The 16770-nt window shown below is 37.8% G+C and overlaps 1 protein-coding gene across 1 annotated transcript; it reads left to right on the top strand.

The window, feature by feature from the left end:
* Window positions 1–910: 910 nt before the first annotated feature.
* On the top strand, window positions 911–11756 carry LOC140640986 (olfactory receptor 13C8). Its single transcript, XM_072840321.1, has 2 exons — window positions 911–1839; window positions 11741–11756. The coding sequence occupies exons 1-2, from the start codon at window positions 911–913 to the stop codon at window positions 11754–11756; spliced, it is 945 nt and encodes a 314-aa protein (XP_072696422.1).
* Window positions 11757–16770: the final 5014 nt, after the last annotated feature.

The following is a 16770-nucleotide window of genomic DNA, read 5'->3' on the forward strand; positions in this document are numbered from 1 at the left end:
TTCATGGGCCCTCTCTTCCATGAAATAATATTAGACATTATGCTTTACATCTCCTTTGATATAAAGATTAATATATTAATATTATAACTAATATAATTATTGTATTATATAATATATTAATATTAAGGTCAAATTTTGTTGTTTTATTCAGATTTTAAAAGAAATAAAAACATTTTCATAGGCTTCTAACAGTATGGGAGGCCTGTGCCTACTGGTAAGTTGACCCTGCAGCTGTGCATCAAAAATTCAAATACATATATGATCCCATCAGGCATTATAAATAATTGAAATCAACTGAGAATAACATGCTAATTGGCAACTAATATTCACCTCCAGTGACAAGCAGTAAGAAAGAGAGGAGGATCATCTGGTGGAATGGAGAACATGCCTCAAATCCAATGAGTAAGTTGTAATTGAGCTCCATGATGGAAATAGGTCTAATGATTTTAAATATTTCAATTTATTTGAAGACAAGCTGAAAATACATATTTTTATACCATACCTCTTGCTTGTAAAATGTTGACATCTAATTCAAATGTAAAACATAGTGTACAAAAGACTTTCAAACAAAACACATCTCTCTGTTGCATCCTGACTACAGACCACTGATTTGCAGTCAATACGTTAAAAGGCAGAACTAGTAGGGATGGAAATAAACTGGTTTGGGGATTAATTTTTTTATAATTAAATGTATTTTCCTTAACCTTGAGACAATCAGATTAGGATTCCTACTCTAAAGGCCTGGGTTTACAGTAAGAAACCTGCCCCAGAGTTATATTGTTACATCCAAATATAGAACTGCAGTAACACAGAATATTATTCTTAAAAGAGATAGCTCTTGCAGATACTGTATTAACAAATTTCTGTTCTATCTTCTACAGAGTGCTGTTGGAGAAAGGGTAAATGTAATATGGAAAGGACCAATGATTCCATGTTGACAGAATTTGTCCTTGTTGGGCTTTCTGCCCACCCAAAGCTCCAGACAGTTTTCTTTGTGCTAGTTTTGTGGATGTACCTGATGATCCTTCTAGGAAATGGAGTCCTTATTTCAGTAATCATCTATGATTCTCACTTGCACACCCCCATGTATTTCTTCCTCTGTAATCTTTCGTTCCTGGACATTTGTTATACAAGTTCCTCTGTGCCACTAATTCTTGACAACTTTCTGAGAGTAAGGAAAAGGGTTTCCTTCTCTGGGTGCATGGTGCAAATGTTTCTCTCCTTTGCCATGGGGGCCACAGAGTGTGTGCTTCTAGGCATGATGGCACTTGACCGCTATATAGCCATCTGCTACCCACTGAGATACCCTGTCATCATGAGCAAAAATACCTATATGCCCATGGCAGTTGGATCCTGGGTCACTGGGCTTATTGACTCAGTGGTGCAGACATCTCTCGCGATGCAGTTGCCATTCTGTGCTAATAATGTCATTAACCATTTTGTCTGTGAAATTCTGGCTATCCTAAAACTGGCCTGTGCTGATATTTCAATCAATGTGATCAGTATGGCAGGGTCAAATCTGATGGTTCTGGTTATTCCACTGCTAGTAATTTCTATCTCTTACATTTTTATTCTCACCACTATTCTGAAGATCCCTTCCACTGAAGGAAAACGTAAGGCCTTCTCCACTTGCTCAGCCCACCTAACAGTAGTGATTATATTCTATGGAACCATCTTCTTCATGTACGCAAAGCCCAAATCTAAAAGCTCTGTTGGTGCCAATAATCAAGACATCACTGAGGTCCTCATCTCTCTCTTCTATGGAGTAATGACTCCCATGCTCAATCCTCTCATCTATAGTCTGAGGAACAAGGATGTAAAGGCTGCTGTGAAGAACATGTTGGGGAGAAGAAACTCTGATGGAATATGAGTACTGATTTACACTACATGGCTGAGCAGCCAAAGCTGCTATAGATACTAAATTCAAAAAGAAAAAATTACCATGTGAAAACAAATTCACCACATGGCATTCAAAATCATCTGAGAGAACTATTTTGGTGGCTGTTGTTACTATTAGTTTTTTTGTTTTAACGGCAGAAATAAAACATGCTTGTGGTTTTAAAAAATAGTTATGGGGGATCCCTGGGTGGCGCAGTGGTTTAGCGCCTGCCTTTGGCCCAGGGCGCGATCCTGGAGACCCGGGATGGAATCCCACGTCGGGCTCCCGGTGCATGGAGCCTGCTTCTCCCTCTGCCTATGTCTCAGCCTCTCTCTCTCTGTGACTATCATAAATAAATAAAAATTTAAAAAAAATTTAAAAAATAGTTATGGAAATGCAAATTGTTGAAAATCTCTTAAGAAGCCCCAGCAAAATATAGTCGCTCTTAAACCTTTAGAAAATGATACAGGCAAAGGTATACTAAAACCACCTGAAACTAATATAACACTGTACATTAACTATTTGGAATTAAAATAAAAACTTTTTAAAAAACACAATAATATTGAAACAGAAATTTATAATATGGAAGAAGTAAATGTTCAGTAAAAAAATAAAGTGTACTAGATATTCTCCAAAACCTAAAATAAGTATATTTTTAAACTAATTATGCAAAATAATATTAATTGCCACATTGCTTATTATATATTCATTTTTAATTTATTCATTTATTTACTGTTTGTGTCTACCATATAAGCTCTCTGAGCATAAGAATTTGTCTATTTATTACCCTACCTGATCCCAAAGACCCAGAATAGATCCTGGCACATAATAGAGCCTCAGTAAACATAAATATTTATTTTAATAAATAAATGAACCGTACTTTGTTTAAGAGTAGGAATGTATGTCACATCCAAGGCAACAAAAGTTATTCAAAAAGAAAGCTGATTCAATGTAGTATTTTCAAAATAAAATATATTGGCAGTGAAATATGAACTCCCCTAATAGTTTAAATATTACCTTTTATTTTCTATGTGATGTGTATTATAATGTAGAGGAAAAGGTTTTGTTAACTAGCTACCATAACTTACCTGGATTTGGTTTATAATGAGACTTACAAGGTAACTAAAAGGGACCCCGGTAGTGCATCCTAAGTTTTAACGTAGTAAAATAGAAGTGACATGGTAGCACAGTCCCTCTTGGACTTTGACAAGACAGAGGTTGTAATGAGAACTATTTTCCTACTTTGCATTGGACCACATAGTCCCTAAGCAGTAACAGAACTAGATAGAACTGGTAATTGACAAAAATTGCAATAAAAGGATAAGAAGCAGCCAAAGAAAGAGTCAAGTCGCTTAATAAACTAAAGAGTTATAGGATTTTGGTGTTGGCAATAAGACAAAAAAATGGCCCCAAATTGAGGTGACTTAATCTCGAATGATTAAAGAGTGCAACCATATGGAGCAGTGCCAGTATGAGGATGGAAGCCCCATTTCTGTGGAAGCAACTGAGTCACATATACCAATAGAAGAAAGCATTCTTTTTATCTAGCCCTTTGAAGAGTCTATGGAATTTGAAATATAGAATACAAATCTAAAGTATGACTATAACTACTTCTAAATTCTAAGAGTAAGCCCATAATATCTTCCTTTTTTGTTGATGGGTAATTAATGTTACTATAAGATTAATACATGCATAGTACTAAATAGTGCCTGGAAATATTGGTTGTTTTATTAGAACGAGTGTTGAGTGAACTTTAATAGCTCAGAAAGCTTTGAGCAGGCACAAGATTTTCATCCTTATTTTATATGGGTAATTTTAATGCTATTAACCTACTGCCTCTCAATTCAAATCCACTTTTCTATGCTCCATTTTGTGTAGGATTGGGTCACTGAAAACCCATTTCCCCTTTGCTAGTTAGCTTCGGTTAAATTCTTCCCAAAGAGTTACTGGAGAATGGAAAGCTGGTTGATGATAAGAGCTTTGAGCTTCCCTACTTGTTGCTTGTTCCTTAAGCATCACTCCAGCTATGGTTCTTCACTCTGACAATGGAAGTTCCTTAGTTTCTTCCAGTATTGGTTTCAATTTTCATTTTTTCTCTATAACCTAGAATCAGTAGTGCCATCTCCTTAGATGTTTGAATGTGTCACTCAGCTTTTACTTCTGGAAAATGAATATTCATATCAAGTGCTTAGTCTGTCTTAAGGTATCTTTTAAAAGCATTAAAATAGGCAATTCTCTGCTTGAGAAATGTAGTGAATCAGATAGAGCATAAATAATATATTTGCTCAGACTATGATTTCCATACACAAATAAATAACAGAAGGTACTGGGCAAGACATTTGTGTTTCTTCTACAGTTGGTTTCTTGTTTCCCAAATGTAGATTGTGAAAGTCTCTTTAGTATACTCTAAAACAACATAGCAATAGTTATGTACTCTATGAAAGGAGAACATTGAGTGGCTCACCAACCCTTTGTGAGGAAGGATAAACTTAGGACTTTGAGAAAAAGAAATGTAAGTATAACGCTTTTCTTTTTTCTCACCCCTGCATACCTAGCATCCACTTAAGTTTTATGCCTGGCACACAGTACACTATTTCTATAAATGTGTTAAATTAATGCATAAGTAAGTAAATACAGGAATGAAGAAAAACAACTTCAAGAGGATATAGTTTCCAAATAATTTATCAAGATATTATTGGATCCTTAGGATAATTCTTCAAGGAGCTAATATTTCTCCAACTTTATAGAAGAGAGATACTAGATCCAGAAATGTAGAAAATCTGCAGCCACACTTGGGATATGAGAAGTCTTGTTTGTTTGAACAAAACAATTAACAAGCTTAACAAGCCAACTATAATGGCATACACAGTCTTCTAAAGCACATATAGAACATGTACAAAAACTGATATTTTTGTTAGGCCAAAAGCAAAAATTACCAAATTTCAAATAAGTTATATTGAACAGTCCATATTCTTTCAATTAAATAAAAAGTGATTAATTTAAAAGTTCCATAACTTGGCATAATTAAAATATAAACTAATAGCAATATATTTAAGATATTTAACAACTTTTCTGGCCAGTGCTCCAATAAATCAGATTGAATACCTGACATAAAAAAAAAAAATAGTGCGGCTATTGTAATGCATGCCAGCTAATTATCAACTCTGCTTATAGATAAGAAAAAAAAATTACAACAAAAATATTAAAACCTCATAAAGCCAGAACTGAACTTGCATCCACTGGTACAGCCATATTGGTTGTCCATATCTAGTGTTCATTCTGATTGGTTGGTAGCTGTGCCATAGCCTTTATAAAATTTCAATACCAGTGTGCAGCCCTGACTTGGCACCGCTGCACTCCCCTGAACTTGTAGCACCAGCGAATACATGGGATCCTTCAGCAACCCCGGCAATCCGCCCTCAAATCTGCCCTGGCAGCCTGGCCTCCGCGAGCAGGGCAGAGACAACTGGAAGGATCATTAGCACTGAGTACGAGTCCCCCCCAGTAAAAACTGCCAGGAGCAGGACCCTGCCCCTCTCCGCCACGTCCCTTCGGGCTCCTGGTCCTGCTGTACTGGTCCCGGGGGGCATCAGGCCAGGCGACAAATGCTACTTCTCTTTCTTGTGAATTCGTCATACTTCAGCCCAGTGCTGGATGACCATGGTGTGAGGTTCGAGGCTACATCCTGTTTCTTTTCCTACAACTGTCAGAGCAAGGAGATCACACTTGTTGGTCCTATGAGGATGAGGATGAATGATAACAGGGTTTAGGGAGACACAGAAGGAAACTCTGAACGACCTGATGGAAGAGCTCCAAAAGAAAGTGCGTGACATCGAAGCAGAGATTTACCCTAAGAATGGTTCTCTCGACCTGTAGGGTGAGATGAAGTGTGTTTGTGGGGCCAGCAGATACCCCAGTGCATCCTGGAAGTTTGCATCCAATGGGCAGATAACCCACCTCTTTGACTCAGAGAATGGAGAGTGGACAGTGGTTCAACCTGCAGGCCGACAGTTTCAGGGCACATTGGACAGTGACAGAGATGTGACCAACTTCCTCACAAAGGTCTCCAATGGAGATTGTAAGAGCTGGATGGAACATGTAATGAACCACTGGGATGAGAAGCTGGAGACAACAGTGCCACAAAGCAGACCTCAAGACACGGCCCGATCCGGGGCCTCCGGCAGCACACCCAGCACCTGGATCTTCCTCCTGTTCCTCTGCTGTGCCATCCTCCTTGGCATCCATGTCGGGGTCCTTTAGAGGGACAGGCTGGCGAAGCTACCAAGGAGCCCAGGAGAGTAGGGTCCAGCTGCACAACCCTGCCTTTGCGCAGGCTGCCTTTGGATGAGCTGCTGTTCAATTTTAGACCACTAGAACTTGTGGCCTTACATTCCAGAGACCTCCAACCAGACCACATGGTGCAGCACTTGGACATTCTGTGTCCCTTCCTACATTCAGTGCCTCTCCTGTTCAGCACTCTGCCTTGGCAAATTCCTGCCATTTTTCTTGATGCTAAGTTATAGAATCTTTGAATGGAAATGTTTAAAGGCATTATCAAGAAATCTCAACAAAGAGAATGTTCTTCATCTTGTCCTTTGCTTGTGCAATATCAGAATCTCCTCTGTATGATGACATTGTTCTTGAACATAGTATTTTTTTTTAAGGGGAAGAAATAAAATCCACATTTTATTGAACCAAAATAAAATTTCAATACCAACCCTGCTAAAAAATGAAATATAATTGAACACTAAAAATTAAAATTTACCAGATATAATATAATATAGAGTTTCCTCAAAAAATTAAAAATAGAACTACCCTATAATCCAGTAATCACACTACTGGGTATTTACCCAAAAAGTACAAAAACACTATTTCAAAGCGACACATGCATCCCTTTGAAAAAGGGCATTATTTACAATAGCCAAATTATGGAAGCAGCCCATGGATAAAGAAGGTGTGGCATCTATATCTATATTTATATCTGTATGAAATCTATCTATCCATCTATCTACACACTGGAATATTACTCAGCCACAAAAAAGAATGAAATCTTGCCATTTGCAATGACATGGACAGAGCTAGAGAGCATTATGTTAACTGAAATAAATCAGAGAAAGACAAATACCATATGATTTAATTTACATGTGGAATTTAAGAAACAAAACAAATGAGCAAAGAGTGGAAAAAAAGAGAGAGATAGAAGCAAACCAAGAAACAGACTCTTAACTATAGAGAACAAACTGATGGTTACCAGAGGGGAGGTGGATGGGGGGGATGGGTTAAATAGATGACTGGCATTAGCAGTTCATTTGTGATGAGCATTGGATGATGTAATGATATGCTGAATCACTATATTGTACACCTGAAACTAATATAACATTGTATGCTAACTATATTGGGATTAAAAATTTTTAAAAGAGAAAACAAACTGAACCAAATGCTAATAATAAGAATAGTAAAGTAAAATTTATCAACTGTAGAAAAAACAGGGCATCCCCGGTGGCGCAGCGGTTTAGCGCCGCCTGCAGCCTGGGGTGTGATCCTGGAGACCCGGAATCGAGTCCCACGTCGGGCTCCCTGGATGGAGCCTGCTTCTGCCTTCTTCTCCCTCTGCCTGTGTCTCTGCCTCTCTCTCTGTCTCTGAATAAATAAATAAATCTTTTTTAAAAAATTATATAATAAACAGTTTTTTGAAGGAAATGCTTACACTTAAATTCCTTTTGGGAAACTTGGCTAGAGAAAAAAGGAAAAAAGTAAAGAAAGAGGGCAGCCCAGGTGGCTCAGCGGTTTAGCGCCGCCTTCAGCCCAGGTCCTGATCCTGGAGACCCCGGATCGGGTCCCATGTCGGGCTCCCTGCATGGAGCCTGCTTCTCCCTCTGCCTGTGTCTCTGCCTCTCTCTCTCTCTCTCTCTCTCTCTCTCTCTCTCTCTCTCTCTCTCTCATAAATAAATAAAATCTTTAAAAAGAAAAAGTAAAGAGAGATAAGGATATGGAACTATCCAAACATTTTGAATGCAAAGCTAATATGCAAGGCATTCGTTATATATTCTCATGTTATTATTTCTCACTAAATCTTCACAATCATCTTAGGAGATGATTTGCTCTTAATTTATAGATGAAGAGACTAAGACACATAGAAGTTAAGATCATACAGATTCTAACTGGGAAAGCTAGTTTTCAAACCACAGTCTTGACTTAAAACCATGTATTTTCTTTACTGCCTACTAGTCAGAAGGGAAATATCTTGAAGTCCAAGTGAATCTGAATTAGGAAAATTAATCCAAAGATATTATAGGATAAAATAGTTGAGATATCCTAATTGGATTTAACTTTGGAATTTCTCCAAAGCTGTTACCTATCTGTCTATCTATCTATCATCTATCTATAGGTGAATTCAGGTGAATCTATATGATGATCAAGTCTTCAATGACTGTAGCAAAAGCCATGAATAAGAGTGGATAATATTTTGACTTTGTCTTGAGCCCAGTATTTCAACTTCTTCTTTAGAAACTCATTGATCCCTATACTTACAGGTAACAGGTGATATCACCAGGAATCAATTGTTTTAACTAATCGGAAAATTGCTGAATAAATCTAGGGTCATAAGTTTTCAGGGTGATGCACTTTAGAGAAGATGAAGTTTTAGGGTACAAGAATTTTTAATTTGTCAATAGAAGCAGAAAATATTAATGGAGAAGATACTGAATATGCAAACTGAATATAGGGTAAGATATAGGGAATCTTACCCTATATCTACCTTACTAATCTATTAGCCAATTCAAGTAGTTTAACTTCTCTAAACTTCAGTTTTGTCATTTGTTGTAAAGATTTTTTTTATGGCAGTGATTTTATTTTATTTTATTTATTTATGATAGTCACGGGGTGGGGGGGCAGAGACAGAGGCAGAGGGAGAAGCAGGCTCCATGCACTGGGAGCCCCATGTGGGATTCGATCCCGGGTCTCCAGGATCGTGCCCTGGGCCAAAGGCAGGCGCCAAACCGCTGCGCCACCCAGGGATCCCTGTTGTAAAGATTAAATGTTCCAGCTTATTCATCCACATTTTACAGGACTTCTCTCACTCCAGAAAAAGAATCTTAGTTTGAAAAATCAAGAAGCCAGAGGAATAGGGAGAGCTTGACTATAACCAGGTTTGCTTGTGGTGATTATGGATCACCAGACTGATGGCACCTAGCCAGTATATGAAGCAAATTTAAACACTAGTGATGAACATTCAGTTTGATGCTGTAGATGGTGTGATGCTCGACACAAATATTACAGGTTTATCTCATAATATTATGAGAGAAAGCTGGACAGCCATTACTAACTACATCCCAAATTTTAGGGAAGAAAGAAGTAAAACTACTGAAAGGAAGACAAGTAGCCCGCCCAAGAGTTAGAAAGAAAGGAGATCACAAAAGAGAGAGTCTCAAGAAGTCTAAAAGGGAACATCACAACTCCAAGAAAATAAAATGGAAATGTAGACATTGGCAATGTCAGAGATATTAATAATGCAGGAAGAGGGACTATGACCCACTTGGTTCGGGAACGGTTTCTGTAGAGCAAACTGGAGGTCACCAGGGATACATCCAAACTTGTGATAGGATCAGTAGGACTCTAAACAAAGATGAAAGAATAATACTTTCATTGAGCCAAGATAGAAAATTCTTAAGAATTATCCCTGGACAACTTCCATGAAGTTTCTAAAAAACTGGGAAAGGAAGAGACCTCTTTCCTGTTGCAGATTAGTTAAAAATGAAGAAGCCACCTCAGTGATTGATGAGGGACAAGAATATATTAAATATCATTTATGTTGCATACATACTTACTCTTCATAAAACCTGAAAATACACATGATCTTTTACAATCAGAAATGTGTAGTCCAAAAAAAATGCCTTAGGAAGTGGCACAGTGGGGACTGGAGTACAACTAAATAGACTGAAAATTTCATACACTTCTCATCACCCCATCATGTATCTCAATGTTTCTGGCTGCTGGAAGGCCTTCCAGTCTCTTTAGCAAATACACAAAGGACGATTTCCAGCACGATATGACCTCTAATTATGTAAAACATGTAGGTTCCAAAGAGGCCAATTGACCTAAGAAGACATTGCTTCTTTTTTACTTGTTATCTCACAGCCTGGTAATCTCTTCCCACAGGAATATAAAACACAATCTTATATTTACACCTGAGCAGGAAACTACATCTCAAAGGACATCATTAAAAGTTGACTGACCTACTTCTATCTGATACCAAGGTACAAATAGGTTACATAGGGATGGGATCCAGCGTGCTTGCAACAGTCTAAAGTCAAGCTTGTTAAAGTAAGCTTGTAACTTTTTAGCAACACTCTTCCCTCCACAAGTTTTCTGGAAGGAATCTGGGACTGTTCCTAGGAGATTCATTTCTCCCCCCTTAGTTACAACTAAACAGTAAAGAAAAAGTGTATGATATCATCATGTGGAAAATTCTAAAAGTGGAATCATTTTATTCTGTGAAGAAAAAGCATCCCTCCATGCTTTGCCATCACCAAGTCATTAATAAAATATAATTAGACAAGGTAAAGAATACATATTGCAATAAAAACATTGAGTTAGGATCAGAAGTAATACACCTCTAATGGAAATAGGATATTATAGCACATGTATTTGTTTAGTTACCTAAAATTAAAGAGATTTGCCACAGTCCTCATTCCTCCATAATGCTTTAGACTCAGTTTGCTTTATTCAAGTATAATTATGGCATAGCAATGAAGACATTTGGGTTTGTGACTCCCAAGAGACATGAGACCATTCAGACAGTCCATTTTCATCCTGAGAAAGTAACTGAAGGCCCATATAATTAATGTTATGATTTTTTTAAAAATCATTAGAATTGTTTGAAAATAGAATTATCTAACTTTTGAAATAGAGTATCTTTTCTCCAATAGTCACATAAATCCAGGACAACCATAGGGCAGGACATTATAATGGAGAATCCTAAATCACCTAGAATAGGATTCAATAAATATTAAGATTTTTTTCAAACTCAGAATTTACATAATCTATAATGACATTTAAATATGGCATAAATTGAGTGCTCAGCTCAGGACCGTAAGATGATAAATGGCAAATAAACAAAGAATGGTAAATTAAAAAAACCATACTAATCAGCACACCTTTGTAACAGAACTATTTATCACATCAATTCAGAATCACTGAGGAATAATCATGACCATCCCCAAAGAGCAACCAGTTCTAGGATACTTTTGGGGGATACACATGAACAAACTGCATGTTCATCTGCAACTAGGTATTTGAGCATCTATTATAGAAATTTTAATATGCAGAATGTCCAAAGTTTTTAAGAGTAGTTATATGACAGATATTCATGAGACCATCAACTGAGAGAATATTTGTATGGAATATAATACAAATGTATTAATATTACCTAGAACCTAACAAATAAAAATATCAGTATCTGTCCCTTTGGTATCTGATAGTACTGGACACAGGAATCTGCAGTGAGAAGAGAATTGGGGCCATGCTCACTTGCCTACTCCTGTGTTCCTGTCATACTCTGCCCTCACCCACTCCCACTCTATAAAAAGCTCCAGGAGGAATAAGATGTGCTACCTGGCTGCAAATGAAACACTCACATATGAGCATGGCAATGACAGCCCTGACCCTGGAAAGTATGAACCCTACTTCTTCCAAATGTACATTTGCTTTTATAGGAAACTGCTGCATGTGAAAGTTAAGAACATGTAGTCAGATGGCAATATCTTCTCTCATTTTGAGGAAAATTTCACTGTCTATGAAGTAGCCCTCACAAGATATCAAGTTGTGGCCATTTCCTAGTTTGACTATGAATGTAAAAGTAAGCCCTGACAAGAGATGATACTCAAAAAATATTTAATAAGGCATAGGCAACAACAAATCAGAACACAAATCCAGCTGGAGTACATATTAGGCTATAAGCAGAGTGATAGTGTGCTCTGTATCACATTTTAAGACCCACCATGCTATCTGGAGAATATATTGAAGGAAGGTGGAGTAAAAGATGACAGGCCAGTTAGGAACTGTGGCAGAAATGCCATTTTAATCAGGAACTCATGACTTGTCTGAGTCATGTATTACTAATCTTTGGGTCTCCCATGGCTTTTTGGTCTTCCAAAGTACTTGTTGAGTTAAACCTACTTGATACCCAAGAAACAAACAACCCAATCATGAAATGGGCAAAAGGTATGAACAGAAATCTCACAGAGGAAGACACAGACATGGCCAACAAGCACATGAGAAAATGCTCCGCATCACTAGCCATCAGAGAAATACAAACCCAAACCACAATGAGATACCACCTCACACCACTGAGAATGGGGAATTGGGCCCCAAGACAGGAAACAACAAATTTTGGAGAGGATGTGGAGAAAGGGGAACGCTCTTGCACTGTTGGTAGGAATGTGAACTGGTGCAGCCACTCTGAAAAACTGTGTGGAGGCTCCTCAAAGAGTTAAAAATAGAGCTACCCTATGACCCAGCAACTACACTACTGGGGATTTACCCCAAGATACAGATTCAGTGAAAGACCGAGACACCCACACCCCAATCTTTATAGCAGCAATGTCCACAATAGCCAAACTATGGAAGGAGCCTTGGTGTCTATCAAAAGATGAATGGATAAAGAAAATGTGATATATATATATATATATCATATATATCATATATCATATATATCATATATATGATACATAAATACATATATATCATATATCATATATATCATATATATGATACATATATACATATATATCATATATCATATATATCATATATGTGATACATATATACATATATATCATATATATATATTGTGTCATACATACACAATGAAATATTACTCAGCCATTAGAAACGATGAATACCCACCATTTGCTTCAACGTGGTTGGAACTGGAGGGTATTATGCTGAGTGAAGTAAGTCAGTCGGAGAAGGACAATCATTATATGCTTTCACTCATATAGGGAATATAAAAAATAGTGAAAAGGATTATAGGGGAAAGGAGAGAAAAATGCATGGGAAAATTAGAGAGGATGACAAAACATGAGAGACTAACTAACTCTGGGAAACAAACAAGGGGTAGTGGAAGGGGAGGTGGGCAGGGGATGGGGTAATGGGCACTGAGGGGGACACTTGACGCAATGAGCGTGTTATACTATATGTTGGCAAATAGAACTCCAATAAAAATATATTTAGAAAATTACTTGAATACACTTATCAAGAAACATAAGTCTCCTCTAATTTAGATGGAGTTACTTTAAATCTCTTGTCAAGATTTTGTGTAATCAAATTCAGTAATTTTGTCTCACCAAGCAATCTATATTTTCCACAACTCATCAAAAAATAGATTCCATTCTTTGGTGGTGGTGATTCATGTGGATGCTCTTTCTAATAATTTTTATAGCTTCTTATTGAAGCAGGATGATTATGTATGTTTTACTTATCAAAACCAACTGAGAGAGATTATTTGTAGCATCAACATTAGGCAAACTATTCTCAGATTCCCTAACTCATAATCAAATACAATAATGTTAGCTGTCTTCTATGGAGAGTCTATTAAATACCAAAAACCATGAGAAGTACTTTTTAACAGCCTTACAAGGTAGTTCTAATACTCACTTTACAACTCAAGTAGCTTACTCAAGGCCAACTAGCTACAAGTCAGGAAACTGAGGTCCTAACACATGTATATCCAACTTCAAAGCAAAACACTTGCTATAATAACAAAATGCATATTTAAAATCACCAATATAAGGGATCCCTGGGTGGCTCAGCAGTTTGGCGCCTGCCTTTGGCCCAGGGCGCGATCCTGGAGACCCAGGATCGAATCCCACATCGGGCTCCCGGTGCATGGAGCCTGCTTCTCCCTCTGCCTATGTCTCTGCCTCTCTCCCTCTCTCTCTCTCTCTCTGTGTGTGTGACTATCATAAATAAATAAAAAATTTTTAAAAAATAAAAAATAAATAAAATCACCAATATAGGGGCATCTGGGTGTCTGAGTCTTTGAGCGTCTGTCTTTGGCTCAGGTCATGATCCTGGGGTCCTGGGATTGAGTCCCACATTAGGCTCCCCTGATTCTCCCTCTGCCTATGTCTCTGCCTTTCTCTGTGTGTCTCTCATGAACAAATAAAGTCTAAAATAAAATAAAATCGCCAATATAATTAAAATAGCAAGCACTTTTACTGAGTACCTAGTATGCATCCATGACTATATGAAGTTCTTCAAATGCACTGCCTCATTAATTCTCAGAATAAGAGTCTCAGGTAGGAATTTTTAAGTTCCTCACTTTACAGACATGTAACCTAGGGTTAGAGAGCTCACTGAGTTCATGGAGGTAGTGCTTGACAAAACTGGACTGTCTAACTCCAGAATCCAATGTTCTCAACTACCTTACTCTCTGCCGTCTAAATGATAGACATCACTTTGCTCCTGTAGAGTCAGGCAAAACCAGTAACTGGAATATAAACTACATAGGAGAGGTCCTTATTTATCACACACAAAGAACCTCATAATCTAAAATATTCTCTTCAGTAATATATGTTCTTAACTATTTTAGCCAAACTCATGGGGAATGGCTGAAAGAACAAAGAAGTATAGCCTGGTTCAAGAAAGACTCTAAGTGAAGCAGCTCAAAAGACCTGAAAACTGCTGAATAGCTCCTCCACAAACAAAAGATAAAGGGCCACACAGAGATAGGAGAGGCAGAGATGTGGTCTACCAAATATCTCACCACCACTCCACCCATGTGTTATGATCCCCAACCAGGAGGGATATTGCAAATACAAAGTTTCTCTCTGAGAAGCAAGGGGTTTGTGCCCCACATGAGGCATCTTAATTAACTCTTGGGACTTGCAATGGAGAAATGAGTTCCCAAAACATCTGGCTTTGAAAACCAATGGGGCTTACATCCAAGAGAACCATAGACTTATAGGGCACTGATACTGCTCATAAAGGGCTTATGCAGAGACTCACTTGCCCCAGGTCCCAGCACAAAGGCAGCAGTTTGAAAAGCACCAAGACAATATATGAAGGAGATTCATTTACTAATATTAAAGTGTCTGCCAGGGGCAGAAGCCTATTAGGACTCGCTCAGGAACAAAGGCACTGGTGGGCCCCAATTTTGCATTGTCCCTCTACCTTGCTAGCACTAGTGCTTACATTGCAATTTTTACACTCTTCCACTAACCAGCTAGTCCTGTGAGTGGGCCCTGTCCCTGTGACAAGCGCCCCCTTCCCAGGCCTCCCTCACAACCCCTATAAAACCAGTGGGTATGCATAGCTCACACAGCCCACCTTTATATGCCTAGCTTTGGTGGCCAGAGAGGATTGCATTTCTGAGCCCCAAGAGTCTGAAACAATTGAAGAGATAGTTCTTGGCAGCTACCACTTCCAGGGTACTCCACTAACTGCAGACCAAAGCACATTCCCAATCTTCCTGAGAAAAAGGACTATTTACTTATCTGGGAGCTCAAACCTAAGAGGTAGGTTTCAGGATGACCACACATCTAGAAGCTACAGAAGTACTCTCAAGAAACATAGGCCAGAGAATGCCATCTTTGCATTCTCTCTTGGCCTTGCTACAGCTTGCCAGTACATCCCACAAAAGAGCTCATACACTTGTCTGGAGTCCTTGTTTTTGCAACTGTCTCCAATGAAACACCTCCAGATCACCTGATCTGAAGGCCAGCAGAGTTTATAATTGCTCTTCCATAGGACGGTGTATATTTGTGTAATTTAAAAGTGCTACCTGAAGGTGTAGATTCCAGTCAGCCTGAAACTAGGTGCTGACTGAGATTCCTTCCTCTGGAACACTCAGAGGACTTGGCTCTCCCTCAACACCTGGTATCTATCAAGAATAAATCAGGTTGCTTAGAAACTCACAAAAGTTTGAAAGACAACCAAAATATAAGACAAAGTTAAACAATAAAGTCCATCTCTCAACACAAGGCCAGGAGAGGCAATTATTTCACTTAATCCATACAAACAAACATAGAGAGTCAAGCAAAATGAGGAGACAGAACAATATGTTCCAAATGAAAGAACAAGCTAAAGCTTTGGAAATATACTGTAATGAAATGGAAATAAGTAATTTACTTGATAAAGAATTCAAAATAACAGTCATAAAGATGCTCACCAAACTCAAGAAAAAAATGGATGAATGTGATGAGAACTTCAACAAAGAGACAAAAATATAAGAAAGTACCAAACAGAAGTCACAGAGCTAAAGAATGCAAAAATTGAACTGAAAAGTATACTAGAGAGATTCAACAGCAAACTAGATAAAGCAGAAGGAATTGGTTATCTGGAAGACAACACAGTGGAATCCCCTCAACAGAGCAGCAAAAAGAAAAAGAATTCTAAGAAGTGAATATGGGTTAAGGGACCTATAGTTCATTATTGAACAGAATAACATTCTCATTGCAGAGTTACCAAAAGGAGAAGGGGGCAAAGAAAATGTATTTGAAGAAATAATGCTGAAAACTTTCCTAACCTGGGGGATGAAACAGACATCCAGATCCAGGAAGCCCAGAAAGTTCCAAAGAGTAAAACTCAAAGATATCCACAATACACATAATTAAATGTCAAGATTTAAATATAAAAAGAGAATCTTAAAAGCAGCAAGAAAAAAACAATGTGTTACATATAAAGGAATTTCCATTACCTTATCAGCATATTTCACAGCAGAAACTTTGCAGGCCAGGAGAGAGTGGCATAATATATTCAAAGTGCTGAAAATAAAACATATGAAAATAAAATCCTCACTAGTAAAGATAAATATATAGTAAAAGTATAGGATTAATCACTTGTATATATGAAGGTTAAAAGGCAAAAGGAATAAAAAGTAACTATAATAA

This window comes from Canis lupus, chromosome 10 (genome assembly GCF_048164855.1).
Source record: "Canis lupus baileyi chromosome 10, mCanLup2.hap1, whole genome shotgun sequence".
NCBI lineage: Eukaryota > Metazoa > Chordata > Mammalia > Carnivora > Canidae > Canis > Canis lupus.